The 26,525-nt window shown below is 42.7% G+C and overlaps 1 protein-coding gene across 1 annotated transcript; it reads right to left on the bottom strand.

Moving 5' to 3' along the window:
• On the bottom strand, positions 1–25,807 carry LOC123050077 (putative disease resistance RPP13-like protein 2). Its single transcript, XM_044472923.1, has 3 exons — positions 25,399–25,807; positions 7,452–7,667; positions 1–2,467 (listed from the first exon to the last, which is right to left on the bottom strand). Exons 1-3 carry the CDS (start codon positions 25,662–25,664, stop codon positions 187–189), a joined length of 2,763 nt encoding a protein of 920 aa, XP_044328858.1. The 5' UTR covers positions 25,665–25,807; the 3' UTR covers positions 1–186.
• Between the last annotated feature and the right edge of the window lie 718 nt (positions 25,808–26,525).

Below are 26,525 nucleotides of genomic sequence, written 5' to 3'. Positions count from 1 at the left end.
TGAGGTAAATACACGAAACCTTTAGTGTAATACATAGTTTGCAATATCAACACACACACACACACACAATCATACAACGAGTCCACTAGTCACACAAATAATAACTTGGTAAAAGCATACCATTTTAGATCATGAGTGTCATTTTGAGTTGTTCATCAAATGTCAACACTTCCCTTTTTTAGAAGATCAACCAAATAGTCTTCTGACGATCGAAGTTTTCCTTTCAACAATTTTCTTATTCAGATCAACCATAATATTCTTCTTGTGATTGGCGTTTTCCTTAGTAAAGAGACAATAATATTCACCGTAGTGGGAGTGAATATCCAACTCCCTGAGTTTTGGAAGCGCATGGTTTGCCTCAACTCTCTTTAGTTCTTCCACATCAATCATGAGCTTCTCCAGGCAACAAAATCCACCAGGAGAGAAGACAAGATGGTCATCCTTGCAAGAGTTGGAATACAAGCAAAGGATGGCAAGAAAGGGTAGCTCAGCCAACTTGTCAATGAATTCTTGAGATATACTTGTTCTCACCAGTGAAAGAGCAATGAGATTAGGAAGGAAAAATACACCATTCAACTTAGATGGCAAATCCAGCTTTCCTTCTAGTACTATGAACTTGAGGCGACGATGAGTGTAGCTAGTGAACACACTTGATGGAATTTTTTCACCTTTTATGATAAGAGTCTTAAGGTTCTCAAGCTTGTTTAGAGCATTTGAAAGAGACGCCACATTCACTTCTGGAGAATACCCAACCCTTAAGTACTCAAGATGGATCATCTCACCTAATGTCCCAACCAAATGATGCTCCAATGTATCAAGTTGTATGGAGTCAAGTGTCTGTAGGTGGTTCAACCTACCAATTTTCTTAGGAAATTTCAGGAAACTACCAAAAACATGCCTTAGTGCTTTAATCATCCAAAAGGACAATGGGAGCTCCCGAACTTTAGTTCCCCTCACATCTAGTGTTTGAAGACTAGTGAGCCTTCCAATCGATCGCGAGATTTCCTCTAATGAACAAGATGTAATTCCAAGGTACTGCAAATGCACAACATTGCCTATTTCATCTGGCAACCTCTTACCAATATCAATGCCTTGTAGATTGATGACACGAAGGAACTCAGATCTATCCAATAATCCTTGTATATCTGATTTGATGTATTTGTTCCTCTTCCACTTAGAGATTTTCCTAATTTGAGGCGAGCAACATAAATAAGTTTTATCTTCTTTGGAATCTTTGGGATCTTGTTCAAAATGTGAGAATATGGATCGTAGCTTCGGTAAATAACTAGCTAGGACAGAATATTTATCTGTGGAATTCTGAAGAGAGACATGTTTATCTACGGAATTCTGCAGAGAGAGGCGACGAGCACTTGTTAATGTGGGGATGTCATCACCGCTGTGGACTTCCACAAAACTTGCCTCCTGTGCTTGAAACTGCAAAAATTCATGGACTTTGTTCTGGATGGTGACGAAGATTTTCCCGGCACTAGATGTATCTTCCTCATCCATATGCACAGGCTTAACTAGATTTCTTGCAATCAACTCATTCAAGTAGATGTATCCCAGCTTCTCCATTGTCTTCCCAACACTTGGTCTTAGGAATCCCTCTGCCATCCACATGCACACCAATATATGGGACTCAATCTTGATGTTGGTCGGTAATGCAGCAAAGTAGAGGAAGCAACACTTCAGCTCAGGTGGTAGATCATCAAAGCACATAGATATTATGTTGTGTAGTTGCTTTGATTGGTTGGACTTAAGATAGTCAAATACATTGTTCCACTCACTTTGGGATTCCTTTGTTTGTACAAGACCTGATAAAAGAACAATACCAAGTGGCAACCCTTCGGTGATTTTATGCATTACTTGGTGGTGCTCATGCAAATTTTCATCATGTACATCAATATGGAGTAGCCTCTTATGGAATAGTTCTATAGCCTTCTTCTGTCCAAGACATTCTAACTTAATGATTTCATGATGATAGCTGACAGATGGATCTTCTGGTTTATACTGTGTGATATGCACTATTCTACTACCTTTAGCACCGACTTTGAGGTTAGGTAGAATGTTCTTCCAGTCAGTGCTGCTAACTTCACCATCTACCACTAGCAAGTATTTTTTTCCTCTTATTTGATCTTCAAATATTCTGTCGACATCACTTCTAGTGTAATTATCATCATCTTTTGCCAGCTTTTGAATGATTTGCAGCACGATATTGGTAGCCGTCATATAAGGTACAAAACTCACCATAGCATGAACAGGGAAAATTTTCTTCTTTGCTATTTTATCATATACTTCTCTCACGAGAGTTGTCTTGCCAATGCCACTTTTTCCAAACACTGAGATCACAACCGGATGGTGATCTTCACTCTGCAGTTTCTCATGTTCAGTGGGAGTAAGAAGAACTTTCTCCAGTTTCTTTTGGCAATCTTCGTGTATTGGCACATGTGGTGGCAGTAAATCATCCCTTCAATTCAACCATTGTCACTTGTTAGTAATGTGTAGTAGTTAGTAAGTAAAATTTAATGGATCATTTTACATCTAATATTATTGTAGTGCAATATAAATCATTTCTACGGACTTTTAGTATTGAAGGTTGAATCTAGCTAACTTCCCTTCCAATAACCTACTCGTAATTCATGTTGTGTAGGGAAAAACCATGATTCGAATAATTATTAAATATTTAATTTATGTACTTATAATGAGCATTTGTGAAATTTCAGATTTTCTCTCGATCATGTGCTTATTAAATAACTATTTCTTAAATGATTGCAACATTTTTTTCAAGGTCCTCATACTGCCACTTGGATCTCGAACACTACCTATGGTAATAATCCAAAGGAAAGGTCAAAAAATTTATCAATACGAATTTATCGATATTTGGATTGAGTTAAAAAGTGCCAATATTTTCTTTCAACTTTATCAACAATATAACAAAATCATCATATGTTCGCAACATCTCCAATATTTGATCACATGAAATCAAAATAGTATTGCAGAAAAATTTGGGGCAAGATTGCAGCATAATCATCAAAGTGAATTTGCAGCATAATCGCCAAATTTGGGACGTGTTACTACACATATGATGAACCATATTAATCTTCATTCAATATAATTCGTGGGACAACTGTTGAAGATATGATATCATTGGTTCCATCTTAAGGTAAAGGACCATATATGTATCAGTTCTCCACATGGTTTGTGGATGTTTGGATTTGCCCAAGATCTAGCTTGAAAGATATGTCTTGAGAATTTTCAAGTAGAAAAAATAGATATGAGAAGGTCATGCCTTCAATTAAATATTATTACATAATTGTATGTGTGTTGTATGCTTGAATTATAATGTGTTTCCTTATGGGTTGTTGTCTATGTTTTGTCAATGCATAATGGCACTCTGCTATGATGAGGACAAAGCTCTATTTCACACTAGCCTACACAAGCTTTGGGTGGTTACATAGGAAAACAAAAAATGATGTATCAAAAATGGTTTCACTATAAAAACCATCTGTAATAAATGTATCACATGCTAGCATTTGAATAACAGACGATGATAAGTCAACGACTTCACTAATCACTACATCTTAGAAAATGTGTGTGTAATATGGTTTTCAAACCGACTGGATGTATATGGATGAGGGCAGGGGGTTGTACAAGTGGTTCCGGAATATTGGTCCTCATTAGGGTCACCTCGGAGGTGACATTTGAATCGACACGGCACACCATGGACAAAGGCACACACCACGTCGGCGCCACCACCATATGCAGCAGCGACCAACGAAAACAAATCGGCCAAGGAGACTAGATCAAGTCGGTAGCACCCTTCCCCATCTACCTCCACCCTGCAACCCAAGCAAGGGTGGCCATTCCGATGCCACTCCAACCGCTAGGCAAGGAAGAGGAGATGACCGCTCCCCTGATCACTTCCACTACCTCATAGGGATATGATCCCCACAATGCAAGGGATCGAAACCGCAACATGCCACTTGATCGAGATGCCACAACCTCCCATGGAGAAGTAGCCTGTTGCGAACACAACTCGCGCCACCGGCCATCGAGATGGACGAATCTTGCATTCAACCACCTGGATCCGCGTGGAGGTCGAGTAGGAGAGACGCTGGAGAACAAGGGAGGAGGGTATCACAACCGCCCGATCTTCCACGATGCACACTATCATTGCCGACTGCCCTCCATGTTGCCATGAGAAGGCTGCAACTATGCCGCCAGCTCCTATGGCCGCGCCGCCCTGCCCCGTGCTCAACACCATGCCGTGACCCGATGGCCTCTGCCCGCGCAAATCCACACTGAGTGAAGGAAGAGGGTAGACCCTACCGGTGACAATCTTGGTCGTGCATTGCCCGCCAGTGCCAAGGCAGCGATGAGGGGAGGAGGGGAGAAGTGGGAGACATGATCAGATGGCTAGGGTTTCCTCTCCCTCCCCCCCCCCCCCCCCCCGAGCACTCGCGGGAGCGCCTAGAATAGACCTAGAATATTATAGTCCTCTCACTGGTCATAAAACCTCAGTAGGCAGTACTTAGGCTTGTTACCCATACGGGGGAATGACTTGGTAAAACCATCGTGTCACCATCATTAACATCAAGATCCCATAGGGCACCATCCTTTCCTCTACTCTCTTACATGACCACTAGTAAGCAGTACATTAATCGTCTATACATGGTCAATGATTGCTATTGATGATCGAATGATCATAATCTTACATATACCCTTGTGTGTGTGACTGGGTGTGTGAGGCATCGTGTTTGGAATAGGTCGATGAAGACCCAGGACACAATGTATACATGTTGAGCCTCCATGAGGAGCAGCTATATTCTAGACATATCAAATGGGGGTTCTTGATGAGGCATGAATATACTAGCTAGGAGTCAAGAGGTGATTTCCCATCCAACCTATCTAGATCTAGGGTTATGAAGCTAGGGCAGAGGATAACTTGGATGCTAAAGCCTGATGATGTCACTTGATGTGAGATCTTCCCCAGAGGATGCAAAACTCGTTGTCCTTTGCAAGGTTTATTGATCTCCTTATATGAGGTTAAAGGGTCATCGATCGCGGCAGGCACGAACTCCCCTAGAGCATGTCTCCTCTTTCCATAGCCGTAGGCACACCTTCCCTTATCCTTGTAGAGTCTAGATATCTATTTGGATCAACCTTACAGAGTCTTTTTTAGTAAACCCAACGCCATTATTTGGCATCAAGAAATATCCTTAGGCATTCTATATCGATATGGTCATCGTATAGTGGTAGTTACATGGTAGATATACATCACATAACGACACCGTGTAAAAAGGGTATCTAGAAAAAGGGGTGTGTGGCAATGATTATTTTGAGAGAATCATTTTGGACCATCTTATAGTCATAAATGTCATATGTCTAGGGTGATAGGAGAGTATGACAACAATACTTAAGTAGTAAAATTTGTGGTGAGAGTTCATACTCCATATAAAGGAAATAGTCACACATGGGTGTAGAATAAGTTATATTGCAAGCCACGCATTTTTATGCTTGTTTGACTTTAAATTTATGGTTGTTATATTTATATATATATATATAGGGAAAATCCATCCTACCACCCAGTGGTAGTTACCCCATATGTCTCATATACTATCATGTGGTACTATATATACTATTTTATTATTTTAAATATGTTCATATACTATATCTAAGATATATCAAAGCAAGTTTCATGAAAAAATTGCATATGAACTCATAGTTTTTGTTATATTTGTGAAATACGTATATATTTGTACGTAAAAAAGCATATTCAAAACATGGTACAAACTACCTAAAAATTAGTATATATACTACTTAATCATTGTTATATACTACATACCATCCGTACATACTCTCGGTTTCGACAGATACTACATACAACATACAAAACGCAAGTGGTGGTAACTACCACTGCTTGTAGGAAACATTTGTCCTATATACTGTGTGTGTGTGTGTCTTTGCTACCCGTGCGCATTGCCACCCCTCTTGCTTCCGTCTGATCTCGCTTTTAGATCCGTGTAACATCTTTTAGGCATGTCATTGATTAGTCTTCTATTTGTCTAATTGCACTGGGATGAGTTCTTAGCACAAAGTATTAACATGTTAAATGTTGATACTATCTATACGCATGGATCTTTTTTGAGTCCATGTGGAACTTTTTTTAGGAATGTAAGTCTTAATCACCAACCAATTCTTTTGTACTATTATAGAAAGTTAGTAAGTTATACTTTTTTATATTATTAGGGAATCTTTTTGGTTAAGTATTCATGACCTTACATTTTGATACCCCTAGTCTGACACATATTCTACTGGAACCGTATTAGAGTGATCATCAGCATCCTTCGTTAACTGAATACCGATGGAGGAATTATGATAGCATAGTGTTTGCATGGATCACGGGGCATGCATTGAACGGATATAACATGTGGTGGCACTGCCATCCAGAGGGGTGACATAGTCACCGGGTGTTAAATAATCTACACTAATCTTGTTACACTTGCATCGAAACATAACTGGACTTTTCTACATGAAAAATTATACACGGAATCAAATTTTATTTTTTCGTATTCAGTTAGTAATCCTTTTATCCTTTAAAGCCATCGTAATCCAATGTCATTTACTTGATTCCTCCGTATGTTTCTTCTTCTTTGATAGGTGAAGATTTAAGTACTTGTGCTCTTTCTTTGAACAAGCTACAATCATGGAACCAAATCTACTTATCATCTCTAACATGACTACTCTTCTTAATTGATCTTGTATAACTCGGTCCTACTAAATTAATGTTTTGGATTTTTGTCTTCATTTATTAGTGTCATAATTTTTCATAATATTTCATACTTATATAATATAGAAAGATAGACATATAGATAGACAAATATGCATACATAGTCAAACATATACTTATATAATACAGAAAGATAGACATATAGACAGACAAATATGCATACGTGGTTAAACATATGCTCCCTCCATTTCGAAAGTCAAAATTCGTAAACTATTACCAAGTTTATAGAAAATTTATCACCTTCTATATTACCAAACCAATACAATTAGATTCATTAGGACATATATTTTCATATGAAATGTATTCGGTATTGTAGATATAGTTAATTTTCTCTATAAACATTGTCAAGAAGATTAAATTTTGAGAAAACTGATACACAATACATTACAAAATGGAAGGTTTACTTTTAAGCATCTAATTTAACGCACGCACACATACACACACACACAACCATTGAGAGAATACCATAATGATGAGATATATTACCTCTGTATCAAAATATAAGATGCCTACAAAAACGTCTTGTATTTTGGTACGAAGGTAGTACATGATAAATGATAATCAATACTAAATTTTCAAACCTAATGGGCAGATGTTATAATCACCACACTAACCACTAGCAAACTAGCCGTAGCAAGTATAACTAAATTATTGCACTTACATATTTCTATGGGCATAAGATATTGATGTAGAAGCTTTCCATGTTAATTCTGACTTCGTGTTATTGAGCTCCATTTTGTATCTGTCTTTGTTTTCAATGATGTCCTCGAGCCTTGAGTTGATATCCTTTACTTTTGTAGACAGCTTGTGTCGCATGCTTACTTGTGTTGTAAAGGTTGCAACATATCTCATACTTGGACGAGCCCACCATGGAAACCTTTACACAAACAATTTGCAGCCAAAATATTGGATTAGATAATATGTGCAAATTAGATGATTACTTTACGTTTACAGCCTCGAGACTGTATAAGCACTACCAAAATATTAATTGTAATCCTAACATTGTAAAAATCTACATGGTGAAACTAAACTAAAAGCGCAAATCTAAAGCTTCACGCATCTACAGTAGCACCCCATAGCCACCGGTCATGATTCATGCAAGTGTTCTCCTGTTTCATTATGCAATAATGGAGATTAGCAGTGTGCTATTAAACCCTAGAAATAAGATGCAAGTGACAATCCATAGTATATTAGGCCCGCACCCCCACCACGCTTCCATTTCTCTCTCGGTCACTCTTGCTCCCTTAGCTTTCTCTCCCATTTTCTTGATGCTCTCTGTGGTCTCCGGAGGTGGTGTCAATGGGCGACACATAGCATACACACCGATGTGTACCCTCACTGCTAATATGTACTCCCTCCGTCCCATAATATAAGAGCGTTTTTTACACTAGTCTAGTGTCAAAAACGCTCTTATATTATGGGACAGAGGGAGTAGTACAATAGTACAATACACATTGAGGAAAGCTGCCAAGGAGAAGGCACACACACACCTTGTGCAGCCTGCACTAGATTACTATCTCATGTTCCACGTTCCGTGTGATCAAGTTTGCCAATGTGCTATCTAATCGATACTCGTGTACAGTGTACTCCTTACCCACAAGCATACTCCAGGTCTCCAATGGCATCGGCCCCTCTCGTGCATGCCGTTTCATAGTATACACTGAACAATAGTACTATGCATCTAAACCTATCTACAAGTGCCACTCTATGCATAATTTTTTTGATGAAACATAAAATTGTCAAATTACAAATTTCGAATAAATTGCATCATTTAAAATACTTTGCAGAGCCAAAAAATCCAAAAAAAAAAATTGGCACATGGTGCAGTCCTTGTGTGATGTTGATCTGCGAAGTTTTGTGTTCAAATATTTTTTCATTTGGGAGAAACAAAAAGTAGAAACTTGTACACATGAACTTTGATGCAAAAATGGATGATGAGATAGAAGGTTCACCTGTATGGTAGTAAGCGATAACTTTCCCCCTGTACCCACATATCCCACCTCCCATATCCTTGCCGCCAAATCCTAACCACCAACCTCTACCACCCCATCATGTTGCCCCCATACTCATCACCCCTCCTATACTCATCCCCGCAGGGCTAAGTCCGCGTCGCCGACAACAACAAGGCCTTTTTTGATCTCAAGGGGCGGAGTAGCACGTGATTGCTTGGCTGCGGGGAGGCAAGAATTCAGGTGTGGCATCTAACAGGCATGTGGGCGTTGAGCTAGCCACGATGCTGATAGGCGTGGGCATGCGCGGCATGGTGCTGACCATCACGACAGCTAATCTCCGGGCGACCAGTGACGTGATGGTGCGGCCATGGTGTCGACTACGGGTGGAGCTGCGGATATGCAGTCCAGTGGGAATCGCCTACGGCTGCTAGCCAGATCTGGAGCCAAGCAATTCATGGCATCTGAGCACATTTGGTGGTATAGGCTACTAGGTCCTTCTATTTCACACATGACTATCCTCGACCAGATGGTTGTGTGGCAACAACCAGAAAAGATGGGATGGTGTATTCTCTTCTGACAAAATCTTCTTAGGTCAGCAACTTCAGTGTGATCATATTAGCATAGATGGGATGGTAACATTGGTTGTTGACATCTAGATTGTATTGTCTTCCATTGAAAACTCATGATTTATCTTTTTTGGAAAGATGAGGCAGCTTGATGTATGCATTTGTTTCCTTGTTCAAAGTGTTATCTTGAAGGGTGGATTTTACGGATGATTATAGATGGTCTGACATGAGTTGTGTTGATTGGGAATTAGAAGGGAAGCCGGTCCACCTTGAATTCAGGGAGGAAGAGATTAGTGAGGGAGGGTGTCGTTACTTCTGTAAATACTATGTGTAAGTCCAGACTATTTTGTCTCGAAGTTCGGATTTGACATGACTGCCTAAGGTTTGCCTTTGGCTGGAGCATCCAATGTTGATGTGTGAGTAATGATGCTTTCTTGAAGGTTTTATTTTGGAGTTTTGCGTCTATTGTTATCTCACATGTATCTCCACAAAAATATTATTGTCCATGGTCATCGGGTTTGTGGTCAGACTACGGAGTTTTTATTGCGATCCATGTATGGACCCTCTATGGAGACGACGAATCTGGCTGAGTAAGAGGCTCCACCACTTCCTTCCAGATTCATCGGTTACTTTGGTGGTGCGATTGGGTGGCACCATTATCAAGGCAAGCGGCCTCTCTGGTGGCGTGGCTGGGACACATTCCTGAGGTCCAGGCGTTGAACGTAGTTGGTCGACCTGGCGTGGTGGGGTTAGAGTTGATACGTCTCCAACGTATCTATAATCTTTGATTATTAAATGCTATTATATTATCATTCTTACATGCTTTGTCCATCATTTTATATCATTTTACATTATTTTTCTAGACTAACATATTAATCTAGTGCATAGAGTTGTTGTTTTCTGCTTGTTTTAGTTTTATAGAAAATTGATACCTACGAAGGTCCACACACGACAAAACTTTTTGACGGTTTTTGTGGAACATAAGAGATCCTAGAACCGTCGGGGAGAGACCAGAAGACCTACGAGGGGGACACAAGCCAGGGGGCACGCCCTGCGGGGTAGAGCATGATGGGGTGGCTTGTGGGCCCCTTGATGCTCCATTACCCTGATCTCTGGCCTATAAATTCACATATCCAAAACCCTTGGAGCGAGACCCGAAATAATTTTATTGCCGCCGCAAGCCTCTGTTCCGTTGCAATCCCATCTAGAGCCCTATTCTGGCACTCAGCCGAAGGGGGAATCATTGGGGAGACCATCTTCATCAGCCTTACTACCTCAATGATGATGCGTGAGTACTTCTTTCAGGACCTACGGGTCCATTGTAGTAGGTAGATCTCTCTCTCTCTCTCTTTCTCTTTCTCTCTCTCTCTTGATCTCAATACAATGATCTCTTCGGAGATCCATCCGATCTAATTCTTGTGGAGTGTTTGTTGGGATCCGACGAATTATGCACTACTAGGAAAAGGGCTATAGCTGATATGGACATTAATGGCGCACCATGTATGTGGTGCGCCACTGCTATATAGCAGTGGCGCACCAGATACAAGTGCGCCATTATTGACATATTACTAATGGCGCACCTGGTGTGTGGTGCACCATTAGTAGTTTTGAAAAAAAAAATTGTTAGCAGTGGCGCACCATGGGATAGTGCGCCATTACTAGTTGACATAGTAATGGCGCACCACACCCACCGTGCGCCATTAGTAGTTTTGAAAAGAAAAATAAAAAAATTGTTAGTAATGGCGCACCAGTTTTAACTAGTAATGGCGCACTATCCCATGGTGCGCCACTACTAACAATTTTTTTTTCAAAACTACTAATGGCACACCACACACCAGGTGCGCCATTAGTAACCCTGGTGCTAAATGCACCCCCCCCCCCCCGGTGGACCGCCTTTTCAGTTTAAAAAAATATGATAGAAATGTCAAAAAAATAAAAGAAAATAAGTTTCCCATGTGATATGTGGTCTAGTTGTTGGGAAAATTTACAAATATGAATTTTGACTTTATTTGCAAAATTTCTCTGGAATTTAGTAAAATGGGCATAACTTTTGCATACGAACTCGGATTAAAAAGTTTTTTATATGAAAAATCATCTACTCGAAAAGTTACATCCGAATTGAGCCGGGGGAACCCTGTTCAACATCTTCAAAATCCCCAAAAACCTAACAGAATAAAAGATACGGGGCTTTTAAGATCTAGAGGGAAAAAAATGAAAAAAAATTCAAACTTACTAGTGGCGCACCATTTGCTAGGTGCGCCACTAGTAACAGAAAAAAAATTGGTTTCAAAAAAATTTTGGCATTTTTTTTCAAAATATGATACATAATATGATCGGGGAGTTTGAAATATTTTTCCAAAATTTCATCACACTCATGAACATGAACAAAGTCATAGACATCAACAAGGTTTAATAGGATTGATATGATAGATATATCAACAAGTGCCTGTGAAGTGAGCTGGTCCTGGGGTTGGATAGAACTGCGAAGTTAAGCGTGCTTGGGCTGGAGTAGTGTGAGGATGGGTGACCTTTCGGGAAGTTTGACTAGTGTGCCATTAATGGCAAAAATAGGTGCGCCACTAATTATGGATTTATGATTAGATTGTTCATTGAATTTATATGAATCTTTTGAAATTTCTTTGCTCCGTAGTTTTATAGCTTTGTATTTCTATCCATCTACTTTGGCCAAGTTTGATTGATTTATCTTCAGTGGGAGATGTGCTTTGTAGTGGGTTCAATCTAGCGGCGATTTCTATATCCCAGTGATAGAAAGGGACAAGACACGTATTTATATTGTTGGCACTAAGGATAATTATGCTACAGTAATCTCATGTTAATGATGCCATGTCATCGCTCTTACTGTTGCTAATCCTCACTGGCTTTCAAACATCTTTCAAATTTCAAATCCAAATTAAAGTCAAGATTCAAATTTATCAAACATGCAAATTCAAATGTTCAAGTTGTTGCAAATAATCATTTGATAATATTAGTGGAGAAATCATCTTTTTACAAAATGATTAAATGCTCTAAAGTTAAATAAAACAATAAAGTTTTTGAAAGAAAAGAAAACCAAAAAAAGGGAAAAGAACCCCCCTCACCCTGGGCCGCTTGGCCACCCGACCCACCAGGTCGGCCCAGCAGCCAGCCCAGCTCCCCCGCACCAGACCCCCTTGTTCCTCGGGCGCACCCGATCGCGCACGCGGTCGCCGCCGCACCCTCTCGCCGGCAGCGCCGGGAGGGGATAAGGGCGACAACCCCACGCCTCGGGCTCCCCTCCCACTCCCCTCGTCCACTTCCCCCCTCCACCTCGCTCGCTTGCCCGCTCCTCCTCGCCTTCCTCCTCTACTCGTCAGCCGAGTGCACGCCCACCGCCGCGCCCCACCGTCGACGTGGCCACCGGCCACCCCTCTCCACGCTGACGGGCCCAAGAGGACCGCCGCCGTCCGCTTCGTCGTCCACGCCCATGTGCAGGAGCTGGGAGCCCCTTCATCGCCGGGCCGACCCTTCTTTCTCCGCTCCGGCCACCGCGAGCTCGCCAACGACTCCGGCCACCTCGACTCTCCCTCGGGCCTTCCCAGCAATGGCGGTGAGCACCACGTGCTCCCCCTCCTCCTACCCCCTCGTTTTCTACGCACGGGGCCGTCCCGCCACGTTACCGAGCTCCGCCGCCCGCCATGGCTGCCACCTGTGCGTCGTGCTAACTCTAGGGCGCCCGCGACTGCTTTGGGCGCGCGCCAGAGCGCCCGCGGCACCGCCCCGTGCCCACGTATAGTCCCCTTAATCGCCCCGCCTCGCTCTCGATCGAGGCCCGAGCGCCGCCGCTACCTCTACTCAACGCCACCGTCGTTGCAGCCTGCCTCAGCCCGAGCTGAGGCCACCGCTGGACGCGCCGCTCCTCCCGCTTCCGAACAAGCTCGACCGCGCTCGAAACGGCCCCCTGTGGCGCGATTCCGGTGAAGTCCCGAGCCCCGCCGCCGCGATCTGCATCGCTGGAGCTTCACCGCCGGCCGCGCCGACGTGGCCGCCTCGGGGCCACCCGCTAGGTCACTGACTGGTGGCCCCCACGTGCCCCCTGACTTGTTGACCCAGTCAATGGCTGACTGGGCAACGCCCAGTCACTTCCAGTGGGCCCCGTGTGGACCCTGTTGACTGGTCAGCTGGTCAGTTGACCGCTTATGCGTTGATGATGCCATGTTGATGTCACGCTGACATAGTAAACCCATTTTCGATTTAATTTAAATCCTGTAATTTTAGAAAATCATTTAAACTTAAAAATTCATTTAAAATAATCTGTAACTCGGATGAAAATACTTTATACATGAAAGTTGCTCAGAACGACGAGACGAATCCGATTACGCAGTTCGTTTGTGTGTCACGCACTCCTAGCATAGCGAACATACAACGGTCCCCCTCCGTTTCATCTGTCTGAAAATGCCAAACTTCGGGAAAACATTCCTGGATGTTTTCTCCCTTCATTGTATCGCGTAGCACTGCGTTAGAACACTCCTAGCGCTGCTTATTGCCTGTCATGCATCTGTTTGCTCTGTATTTACTGTTTCTTCCCCCTCTTCTCTCCGATAGACCCCGAGACGGATGTTGATGCCCCTGTGATCGACTACGTCGACGACGACACTTCTTCCCTTTCAGCGGAGCTTCCAGGCAAGCCCCCCTTTGATCATCGTGATATCGCCCATTCCATTCTCTCATGCTTGCATTAGATTTTGCTACTGTAATTGATTGCACCTATTCTGATGCATAGCCTGCTTTTGTACCTGCTATTGTTACCTACCTGCTTATCCTAAACTGCTTAGTATAGGTTGGTTAGTGATCCATCAGTGACCCCCTCCTTGTCCTTGTTGCCCATGCTTCATCATCGACGACTCGATCAACTTGATCGACGACCAGACCCGACACCTCACATCACATCACGCCCCTTTTGTTGCTCGACTCTGCAGAATTACCATCGAGTGTCGAGGGTGATACCTCGCACATCACTCCTGATGAGATATCTGTAGTGTAGCTATTCGGTCGTGGTCATCGAGGGTGGTTCCTCCTTCACCACTCCCGATACGACTCTGTCGGGCAACCCCTCAAGTGTGAACCTCGAGGGTGGTTCCTCTTACGTTCACCTTGATGATTACATCAAGTGGAATCCACCGAGGGTGATTCCTCGGGTTTTCCCCTTGATGTTTGGACACACGGTTACCTTGACTTTGCTTGAGACCATTGTTGAAGTCGGGTCGGCCCTGAGGGGTACCCGCGAGTTGATGTGAAAGTCGGGCGGGCCCGTAGAGCACCCGCGAGTTTTCTATGTGGCACGGCCGGGCATTCTGGGCCCTTGCCGTAAGACCATGAGACGGGGCGACGGGGTCACATTATCATGAGTCTCTACTCGTCTCCGCGAGCCCCCAATGCACTAACAGGTTTGGGTATTTGTTCTGAGTTGGCCTTTGGCCTTTACGCACTAACCACCACGCGAGAATAGTTATGGACCTCGACGTTGCAGTATCAGCCGAAGCTTTGTCAGACGTCTAGTTCAGCATTGCGGCACGGCCTGGCTGGCGCCCCAGTGGAGGTGGCATGTATCTCCCTGCACGCAATGACCCGGAGTGCAACGGGCGATGGGCCCAGACCCCGGAGTGCTTAGGATGTAGACCGGCGGGGACCTCTCTGCTGAGCCTAGGTAGGGTTACGATGTGTTGATCTTCCGAGGCTGGGCATGACCCAGGAAAGTGTGTCCGTCGAGAGTGATCGAGCATGTTGGGTAACGTGGTGCACCCCTGCAGGGAAGTTATCTATTCGAATACGGTAATGGACGTTCAGACTTGTATCCTGATCTATTATAACTAGAACTGGTTACTTGAGATATGAGATGGATATGTTGGCTCCGGGATTGTCTTCTCGCAGGGAGTCGAGGAAGGATCTCTGGGCGTTAACTACAACATGATTGCTAATTATAATATGCTATTTGTTACTCTTCTACATGCTGCAAGATGCTTGGAGCTGCTTGAAGATGCTAGTCTTTGCTAGACTAGGCCTTCCTCTCTATTCTGGCATTCTGCAGTTCAGTCCACAGATACAACCCTTCCTTTGATACCAATGCATACTTAGTATAGATTTGATGCTTGCGAGTACTTTGGATGAGTACTCACGGTTGCTTTGCTACCCTCCTTTTCCCCTTCTTTCTTTTTTTCCGGTTGTTGCAACCATATGGTGGATCCCTGGAGCCAGATGCCACCGTCGACGGATACTACTACATGGAGGCCGCTGAAGACCAGGAGTAGTTAGGAGGTCCCAGGTAGGAGGCCTTGCCTCTTCGATCTTTGATGTTTGTGCTAGCCTTCCTAAGGCATCTTTGTTTAACTTATGTCTGTACTCAGATATTATTGCTTCCGTTGACTCTTGTCTATCGAGCTTGTATTCGAGCCCGCGAGACTCCTGGCTTGTAATTTCAAGCTTATATTATTTTAATTTGTGTCTAGAGTTGTGTTGTGATATCTTCCCGTGAGTCCCTGATCTTGATCGTACACATTGCGTATATGATTAGTCTACGGTCAAATCGGGGGCGTCACATTCTTCTATCTACATTATGTCATCTTGCTTATGGCATTACTCTGTTACTTGTGAACTTAATAATTTGAGATGCATGCTGGGGTGGAATAATAGTAGTAAATGTAGTTGGTTTAGCGGTCTACTTATCAAGGACATACTATGTGAGATTATGCCATGAATGATCGTAGTTATAATTTGCACTATTTTGTCAATTTTCCAAGAGTAATTTTTCTACCATGCCACTACATGCTTTCGAGAGAGATGTCTCTAGTGAACCAATGGCCCGCGGGGTCTATTTTCCATCAATACAAAAACTCGTACAACTGCTTTTTTACTTTCTTGCCGCTTTTCCCTCACACTGTTTGCTTTTAATCTTGTAGCTAGCAAGAACTAGGGGACTCACAATCCCCTTACCTTTGTTGGGTGCAAGTAATTTATTTGTTTGTGTGCAGGTACTTCCAAAATTGTTAGATTAGTGACTCCTGTTGGTTCGCCAAACATTTTGTTCTTAACTGAGGGAAATAATTTCTGCTGTTGTGCTACATCACCCTTCCTCTTCAGGAAAATCCAACAACTCATGTGGGAGTAGGAGGAGCCGAGGACTAAGGCCTCTCTCTCATCCTCCCCAGGTTAGACTCCTAGACTGGCTCCTGTTGTACCGGCTTGTGCTACACCAATTGTTGTGGTTGCTTCACCGGCGCCTGCTACTCGTCCAACCACTACACTGATGGTTGATGCTGCTAGGCCGATAGCTGGTTCGGCTACTCCTGTGAGGACGACGACCGGATCAGTAATGACGTCAGGGCGCGTCGACTTATTGGTGCACCAGCAACTACAACGGGTGCTGTGGGTGCGTCAGAGCTAGTGGTATCACCGATCTTGTCGCAGATTGGTGCTTCTCTAGTCATTGTGTAGGAGGTGGATGTGTTGGCTTTTGGTGGGATCCCAGATCCACGTTCGGTAGATAGCCGTGTGAGTCAATGGGATCAAGTGCAACATGATCCTGATGCACTACAGATGGCACGTGCCATGTAGGCGGCCAAATTTCATGGCATCAAAACCACCATAGGTATGTTGGTCCATACCAAGTTTCTGTTTTAAAGTTTTCATGGGAGGAGATTTTTCATAATGGAGTGTCTAAGAAAGAAGAGGCCGTTAGAATTGCATAATTCAAACGGAAAGTGTAATTCTAATATCGAACACAAATGCACCAGCATGAATAGTAAATTCGAAAAAATAGTAAAAAAATAAATAAAAGTCTGTTTTTTATGGACATCAACAAGTTTTCTAACATCCTGCAAAATTCCACCACGAAAAAATACATCCATAGAGGTGTATGCCAAAAAAATGAGTGCTCCAAAATATGTCTTTTTGAGTCCCAAATTTTGAATTTTTGTACAGGACCCACATATGTCTTTTGAAAGTAAATTTTTTGCAGGATGTTAGAACTTTTGTTGATGTTCATACACTAAAATTTCCAGATTCTTTTTATTTTTTCTACTTTTTTGTTTAGAATTTACTGTTCATAGGGGTGCATTTGTGCTTGAGATTAGATACTCCATGTCAAATTCAGAGTTTCATACCCATTTGTATTCCCAAGTTAGCTTTAGATTTTTACCAAAGCGAGTATGAATCGTCCAATGGTGGTTGCGCATATTGTGGTTTAGCCGACTCATGTTGCTTTCATGCATGGACGCCACATACTAGAGGGTGTTGTGGTTCTACATGAAACATTACATAAAATTCACACGAAGAAACTTGACGGAGTTATTTTCAAAGTTAATTTTGAGAAGGCCTGTGATATGGTTAAGTGCTCACTCCTTTGTACGAGGAGGTAGCATTGGGGTTAAGGTCAGTGATGACATGGGTCACTTCTTCCAGAAGGGATTGCGTCAGGGTGATTTGCTATCCTCGGTTCCGCTTAATATTGTGGCAGATATGCTAGCAGTTCTAATTGGTAGAGCCAAAGAGAATGAATAGGTAGGAGGGTCAATCCTACATATTCGTGGATTGGGGAGTCTCGATCCTACAATATGCTAGTGATACTATTATTTTTATATATGGAACATGATATGGACAAGGTGATAAATATGAAGTTGGTCTTGTGTCTATTTGAGGAACTATCATGACTCGAAATTAATTTCCAAAAAAGTGAGTTTTTCTGATTTGGACACGCCAAGGAGGAAGGGAATAATTATAAATAGTTGTTCGGGTGTGAGATTTAGTTATCTAGGCATACTGATCCATCACCATAAATTAATGAACAAAGAGTGGAAATGCACTGACGATAGGTTTGAAATGAAGCCGAGTTGTTGGAAAGGCAAACTTAGGTCCTATGGAGGTAGGCTGGTCCTTGTGAACTCAGTTGCTTATGAGTCTACCTATGTTCATGCTTTCTTTCTTCGAAGTACCCATAGGGGTCCGGAAAAGATTGGATTTTTATAGATCATCCTTTTTCAGAGTGATGAGCGTAAGACAAAGTATAGGTTAGGATTGTGGGATATTTTGTTTAGGCTGAAATACCAAGGAGGATTGCGCATAGAGAATCTGGAAATGAGAAACAAATGTCTACTTGCTAAATGACTATATCGTTTTTCCTCTAAGGAAGATGAAGTGTTGATATAATTGTTGCGTAACTAATATCTACACTCCAAGACTTTTCCTCAAGTCTCGGCTCAGCCAAATGTTTTGCCCTTTTGGAAGGGCTTAATGAGGACTAAGGCTACTTTCTTTAATAGGCTAAGTTTATTATTGGAGATGGGCGCACCACTAGATTTTGCGAGGATACTTGGTTTCGGGATACACCTCTAGCCATACAATATTAAGTGCCTCATAATATTGTACAATGTAAGGACTCTTATGTGCGCACAATATTGGGGTCGGTTCCCTTGAACACCAAGTTCAGACGAGCTCTTTGGTTGGGGAAAGATGGGTTGCGTGGCTCAGTTTAATTCAAAGGTTGATGGAGGTCACCTTATCTAACGAGCATGGTTATTTTCGATGGAGATTAACTTCTTCTGGTGTGTTCTCTGTTAAATCAATGTACACGGAATTGATTAATGTTGGACCTGTTATCCGATCCCCACACATAGGGGAAATCAAATTCCCCTTAAAGATTTATAATTTCATGTGGTTTGTGCCTAATGATGTGATTCTCATCAAGGATAGTTTGGCTAAGTGTAGATGGCAAGGTAGTAAACAATGTTGTTTTCGTAACCAAGAGGAAACAATTCATCATCTGTTTCTAGCATGCCCGCTCGCCAAGCTCGTGTGGCGTACTATTCATGTGTCTTTTAATGTTTCTCTACCGGCTAGCATATCAAATTTGTTTTGGTAACTGGCTAGGTGGGGTAGAGTCCAATACCGCGGAGCAAATTCGTGTGAAAAATTGTGCATTACTTTGGGCTATTTGAAACAGCTGGAATGATTTTGTGTTTGACTTGACAAAGATTCCAAAAAAATGCAGGTTATCTACAAAGCGTCTGGTGTTGGAAATATGCCCTAGAGGCAATATATTATATTATTTATTTACATGTTTATAATTAAGAAGTTTATATTCTATGCTATAACTGTTATGATCCTGGGATATGCGATTCGGTGTGCAACTCACATGCACGTGTGGAATGATAAACGGTAAAACATGATTCCTAGTCTTGCCTCTAGGAATAGCTCAAGTGTGGTTTGTGATCAAGTTTTCTGGATCTTGGGATATCGTTAAGAGTAACGATAGTCCGAAAACAACTTTGAGAATATGACGTTGGAAGAACAATCATATTGAATTGACCTAACTTGTTTGACATACTTTGAGATACTATCGTAACAAGTCAATTGACATAACATAGAGAGTTAATGTATGCTTTAGTTTCTTAAACCATGAGAATATCTTAGTCATTTATTACCGTACGATGAACTTTAGAGTTGCTCAAACGTCATCCATAACACGACGATCATAACGACAACATATAGGTTCATCGAAGAGTTTAACAAAGGGCTAGATAGCTCAAGAGTGGCATTTAATTCCTCCTCCTACGATGGAGAGATATTCTTAGGGCCCACTCGGTGTGACAGCATCCATCATCGTCTTGCCATACACAGATGCCTAGGACACAGGGATGCCGGAACATTTCAACGAGAAAGAAGAGTAAAACGGTAACGAGGAGACCGGTATAGTGAGCATGAGAATGACTCAAGAGGATACCGATATATCTCACCTCAGGTTTTCTAAAGTATCGCGAAGCACAGAGAATAGCACATGATAACCAAAGGTTCACTCAAATGTCATTAGTGTATTCATAGGGATCAATAGGGATGTCCATGGTTCCGCTATGGGTCATTCAACGAAAGGGGTTATGTTCATGTCTATGTTTTACCGAACCTACAGGGTCACAAGTTTAAGGGAATCATGATCGGTTGAGTGTTAGGGGAGCAAGAGTTATGACGATATATTCATGAAATATTTTGGGGAATATTATAAATAGTTTCAAGAGAAACTGGAAGCGTTTTGGGGTTACCGGAAGAGTTTCAGAGTTTACCGGATAGTACCGGGAATTGATATATAGGTGGAAAATGTTTCTAGAGATGTTAAATTAATAATAATATATCCTAATATTGATTAGGAGGTTTTTATCATTAATTAAATATCAACGAGCCAAACAAATAATTTTAAAAAAGCCAAGTGTTGGAGAGTTATTGGGCCCTAGGGCCCAATAACATAAGGGGGCACCTCCTAGCTTGTTGGACAAGCTAGAGGGGGCCGAATTGGAGTGGGGGAAGATTCCTCCTCCCATAGGACCGGCGCAAGGGGAGGAGTCCTCCTCCCACTTGTGGCGCCCCTCCCCTCCCTTCAACCTATATATACTAGAGGTTTTGGCCCTTGGGACACAGACAAGTTTTGAAGCCTCCTGTAGTTCTGTAGTTCTAGTTCTAACTAGGAGTTGATCTAATTCCCTCATGCAATGTAGAGGTGATATTCGAGAGCGTCTTGACCGCATAGTGTGCAATGTAGGGTGGGCTCATAAATTCCCTCGTGCGGCAGTGATCAATGAAGAACATGTTCACTCTGACCATCGTCCGTTGGTCCTAGACATGGACTATTTGGATGATAACATTTTTAGACGACCAACTAGGTGTGTAAAACAATTTGAAGCTAAATGGCTAAAGGAAGAGACGGTTAATGAAATCGTTAAGGCATCTTGGGAAAAAGCAAAGCTAGCAGGCATTGGCCCTTCCCTTGCAAACCGAACGAGAGCCGTGCATGCCGATTTACACAAGTGGGACCGCAAAATTCTTAAGGGCCTGAAGCGGAGAATTAATAAACTGAAAAAAGAGTTAGAGATACTGAGGCGTGGTCCAATGAATACTGAATCCCACTGCCTTCAGAAGGAAATTATTGTGGTAATTGAGAACCTCTTGGACCAAGAGGAAATCTTCTGGCTTTAGAGAGGCCGTGCGAATTGGTTGATGCACGAGGATCGTAACACTTGTTTTTCCATAACGCAGCCATGGCCAGAAAGAAAAGGAATAATATTTAAATATTACTAGATGACTCGAGAGTGTGGAAGGAAGATAAGGAGTTGAAGGATCATATAACTGATTATTTTTCAAAACTCTTCACGTAGGAAGTTCAACAACCAAACCAAAAGGTTTTGTCCCTTGTTCGTAGGAGAGTTTCCACTCAGATGAACAATGCTCTTTTAGCCCCTTACACTGCCGAAGATGTTCGCAAGGCGTTATTCGATATTGGGGATCTAAAAGCCCCAGGTCCAGATGGTCTACATGCTATCTTCTATAAAAGATTCTGGCCCATGCTAGGTGATAACCTGATAGAGGAGGTCCTGCAAGCAATGAATACATGTACCATCCCGGCCAATTGGAACGATAATGCAATTGTGATGATTCCAAAGGTTAATTCACCGGAAAAGGTAGCCCAATTTAGGCCAATAAGCTTATGTAATGTGGTATATAAAATAATTGCAAAGATGGTGGCTTCTCGTTTAAAGGTCCTTCTGCCAGAGGTGATCAGTCCCACTCAAAGTGCCTTTGTGCCTGGCAGACTGATTATGGATAATATTCTAGTAGCTTATGAATGTTTTCACACAATCAAGAATAAGAGAGAAGGTTTGTGTGTTATAAAACTTGATATGCACAAAGCTTATGATAGAGTAGAGTGGCCTTTCCTGAAAGAAATTATGTTGAGATTGGGCTTCTGTCAAGAATGGGTGAACTTTATTATGCAATGCGTCTAAATAGTTGAATACAGAGTTAGGATCAATACGGAGGAAAGTGAGAGTTTCAAGCCTACAAGAGGCTTGAGACAGGGAGACCCGTTGTCACCATACTTTTTCTTGTTGTGTACTGAAGGCTTGGATGCCCTACTGACACATGCGTAGGAAAATGGAAAAATATCAGGTGTAAGAGTATGTAGATGCCCCACCGATAACAAACCTTATTTTTGTGGATAATTCATTAATTCTTATGAAAGCCAACAAACAAAGTGAAGAAACTCTGAAAGTTGCGCTCGATCTATATTGCGAGGCATCGGGACAACTAGCTAGCGTTGAAAAATCCAGTATTTTCTTTAGTCCCAACACGAAGGTGGAGATTAGAGCACAACTTTGTATTACACTGAATATAATGACGGAGGCCCTCAGTGATAAATATCCGGGTCTGCCAGCAAATGTGGGGATAGATAAAACAGACTGTTTCCAATTTCTAATTGAGCAGTGTCAAGAGAATCAATGGCTGGAAGGAAAAAATATTGTCTACCGGGGGAAAGGAGATCCTGCTCAAGGCTGTGATCCAAGCCATACCCACCTATGCAATGTCGATCTTTAAAATTCCTAAAAAAATTATAAAGGAACCATCGACGCGATAGCACATTTCTGGTGGGGAGACGAGGAGAATCGGAAGAGGATGCATTGGATGTCCTGGTGGAAATTGTGTGTCCCTAAAAATCAAGGAGGAATAGGATTTTGTGATATCCACTGTTTTAACTTGGCTTTGCTCGCCCAACAGGCATGGCGTCTGTTGGATAATCCTGATTCCTTGTGAGCTTCTATCCTACGGCAAAATATTACCCCGATGGTGATCTGTTAAATGCGAAGTTAAAGAAAGGCTCCTCCTTTGCATGGCAAAGTATTATGGTAGGCACAACAAATACACTAAAACGTAGCTATATTTGGCGAGTGGGGAATGGACACAACATTAATATTTGGGAAGATACCTGGATTCCAAGCTATGCAACTAGAAAAATTGTAACGCCTAAGGGAGGTAACATGTTAACTAAGGTAGGTGATCTCATTGATCCTGCTTCTAATACTTGGGATGAAGAGCTGATTAGACAAACTATGTGGCCAATTGATGTACAAAGGTTCTTTCAGTTCCCCTACCGCAACATGATATACAAGATTTCATTGCCTGAAACTATACAAAAATGGTATTTTCTCGGTTCGATCAGCCTATTCTATGGAGTGGTACCACCGGTATGGAAGCAAATTAAAACACTCTAATGGGATGGGCGAACCACAGTTAACCCCATTTGGAGTAAGATATGGAAGTTGGTCTGTCCGGCAAAAGTAAAAAAATTCTTATGGCATATGCTACATGGTACAATCCCATGTCGGGTTACACTAGCTAACAGACATATGAAGGTTTCACCCATCTGCCCCACTTGTTCGGAGGGTTTAGAAGATACAAAACATATGCTCTTCCGCTGTAGTAAAGCAAAGGAGGTCTGGAAAGGCTGGGGATGGATGATATAATTGATAAAGCTTGTGAATTTGATCGTGCGGGAGAGGCGGTGATGGAGTATTTACTACTCCTACGAGATCAAGATTTGCGGATATTGGGTTACCACAATGTATGTGAGATGATTGCTATTTCAGCATGGTATCTATGGTTGCAAAGGCGGAAGTTGGTACACAATGAGAAAACTCAAAATGTAACTCAGATCTCAATGGGGATTCTTGCTCTGACAAAAAAATTGTCAATGCATCATCCCCCAAGGCATCGATGAAGAAGGTGGTCTGGTCTTGTCCTCCAAGAGGTTTCGTTAAACTTAATGTTGATGCTTCTTTTGATCACGATCTTCTTAGGGGTTCCATGGGAGCGATCCTTCGAGACGACAAAGGCAGGTTTATTGTTGGAGGGAATGAGAAAATAGATTTTTGCACGGATGTGTTGATGTCGGAAGCTTTAGCTCTCAAATTCGGTCTAAAGCTGGCGCAAAGGGCGGGATGCAATCACCTTGTTATAAATTCGGATAATATGGAGGTGATCGAAACTATGAATGACGAAGGACAGTCGACGGGTGCGGCGGCAGCAATCTTCGATGATTGTTATCATTATGCTTGTGATTTTGTTACTGCTAGATTTGAGCACTATAATAGGGAAGCAAATAAAGTAGCTCATGAGCTTGCTAGATTAGCTAGATTTTCTTTGACTTTCGATTGGTTTGAGGAGCCTTTAAATGAAATTGTAATGATCCTCACAAAGGATGTACTACTTATTACTAATGAATAAAACTTGAGGTTTTCAAAAAAAAGGAGTTGATCTAATTCGAGTTAGACCTAGATCTCTCTAATCCTCATAACAGAGAAGCCCTGTGCGGTCCTCTCCTTCTCCCTCTAATTCTCCGGCGTCGGTTAGTTCCGGATGGCGAAGCGCTGCCGGATCGTGAAGCATGTACACTTGCAATCTGTAGAGAGGCCGTTCTTGCGGTCTTCAGTTCAAGGGATCGTACGGTTCGAGGGACTTCATCGACGATCTACACCAACTCTTCTTCTGCTGCAACTCAAAGTTGGCAGCAAACCGATCTAAACCGCTAGTGCATCTTCATAGTGTTCTTAGTTTGATCGTAGGACGATTATTCTTGGTTTTCTACTACGTATTCCAACACCTAGATGGATCCGTACGTGATCATTACTTCGTCATGTGGACGTGAGGGCCTGTGGGTGCAACCATTGGGAGAGGAGGCGGTAGCACGGGATACGTATAGCCGGTTTGGATGAGAACCCAATACTAGGATATATGTAGGCCTTTTATCTTTTTTGTCCGGTTGTGTCTTTTGGACTTGTAGTTTTCCTTTTCTTTTTGTTGAAGATTGCTACTACTCAATATTTATTAATAAATGGATGTGTGCATTAAATGATGCAGAGGCCGAGTGTATTTCTTGTTTTTCAAGAAAGAAGGATATTTCAGAACACATGAAGAGCGGAGGAGCTTTGTTAACTAGTATGTAAAAAATCCTTACGAAACTTACGTACGAGCTGAAGTGGCATGATTTGGTTGGAAGAGAAAAAGGCTCAGGCCCACCTCGTGAAATTTAGGGGGCCTGATTAGTTTATAGGAAGGAAAGAAACGTAATAAGTACTCCCTCTGTCCCAAAATATAAAAACGTTTTTAACACTAGTAGCAGGTTACGTAGGTGTAGCATTTTTGAGAGGGGAGTACGTCCGAACAGTGAAAATCATATATGTACATGCAGTATAACTGATACACTGTATACTTTTTTTTTGTGGGAAACGGAGGAAGTATTCACCTTGACATGTCGACCTGGACGTAGTAGTGATCGACCGCGTCCTCGGCGTCGAAGACGGCGTCGCGCGTCTGCTTCAGCCACACCCTGGCGATCTCGTCGGAGAAGAGATGGTGCTTGGCGTCGGCCTCGCGGAGGAAGGCCTGCAGAAACATGAGCTTGTCACCGAGCCTCCGGATGTCATTGTTCACCGCCACCAGCGCCTGCGCCTGGCTCAGCGCCAGCCCCTGGAGCCTCCCCACCAGCGGCCCGATCAGCGCGTCCACCATGGCGACACTTTAGTTTGGTGTTTCCCCGTCTGTGAACGATACATTACGATGGATCATGTGTGTTTCGTTATATATAGGGCCGGGCGAGCTGCTGGATCGCTTTGAGTGGCGCCGCAGGCAAGGGTCTGTTCCTCTGCCACGCAAAAGAGAAGCATACGTCGTGTGTTTATTCTTCACCTCTTCCTTGTCTCCGTGTATATGTGCCGGTGCTTTCCTTTTCGTCGACGCAAGTCACCTTCATACCGCACGCAGGGTGGACGCTCACACCGTCGCACGTTACTTCCAGGTCCGTTTGAAAATACTTATCCGAGAAATAAATAATCCGGATGGAGGAAATACATTTTTTTTGTTGCACCTTTATTTGCATCACATATTTGGCCCAGCCCATCAGGGATCAAGAATTGCAAGGGGCCGGGGGTCGTGTGACTTGTAACTGGCCGATCAGATTTAGCCAACATAGCCCGACTAGCCAGGGCAAATGAGGCACGAGCGATCCGGCCGACAGCAAAAGTGTGGTTACCGCCTCCGAGCGAGGCTGCAAAATTTAACTGTGATGGGGGCCTGTCAACGTTAGGAGACAAAGGTGCGGCGAGAGTCGTATGCCGTGACAAATTTGGCAAACTTTTGGGTGCTTCGGCGATGGTTTTTGACGGCCTCACCGATCCGGCAAGTCTGGAGGCACAAGCATGCAGCGAAGCACTAGCCCTAGCCTGGGATTTGAATCTGCAGGATCTAGTCGTTGCCTTAGATTGTGCTGAAGTGATTTCAAACATCAAATCTGCAGGTTCTCCATCTTATGCTCCTATCATTAGAGAAATTCAAACTAGTAGCAATAATTTTTCTTCTGTTGATTTCCGTTTC

This window comes from Triticum aestivum, chromosome 2D (genome assembly GCF_018294505.1).
Source record: "Triticum aestivum cultivar Chinese Spring chromosome 2D, IWGSC CS RefSeq v2.1, whole genome shotgun sequence".
In the NCBI taxonomy this organism is placed as follows: domain Eukaryota; kingdom Viridiplantae; phylum Streptophyta; class Magnoliopsida; order Poales; family Poaceae; genus Triticum; species Triticum aestivum.
Note: the sequence above shows the minus strand (reverse complement) of the source record. Positions and strands in the feature narration are given on the sequence as shown.

Excerpts from the sequence above, each read along its gene's own strand:
- LOC123050077 (XM_044472923.1), bottom strand. The coding sequence starts at position 25,664 with ATGGTGGACGCGCTGATCGGGCCGCTGGTGGGGAGGCTCCAGGGGCTG. Across the intron at positions 7,668-25,398 it reads GTCCAGGTCGACATGTCAAG|GTTTCCATGGTGGGCTCGTC; the intron begins GTGAATACTTCC and ends GTTTGTGTAAAG. Across the intron at positions 2,468-7,451 it reads TCTTATGCCCATAGAAATAT|GGATGATTTACTGCCACCAC; the intron begins GTAAGTGCAATA and ends GTTGAATTGAAG.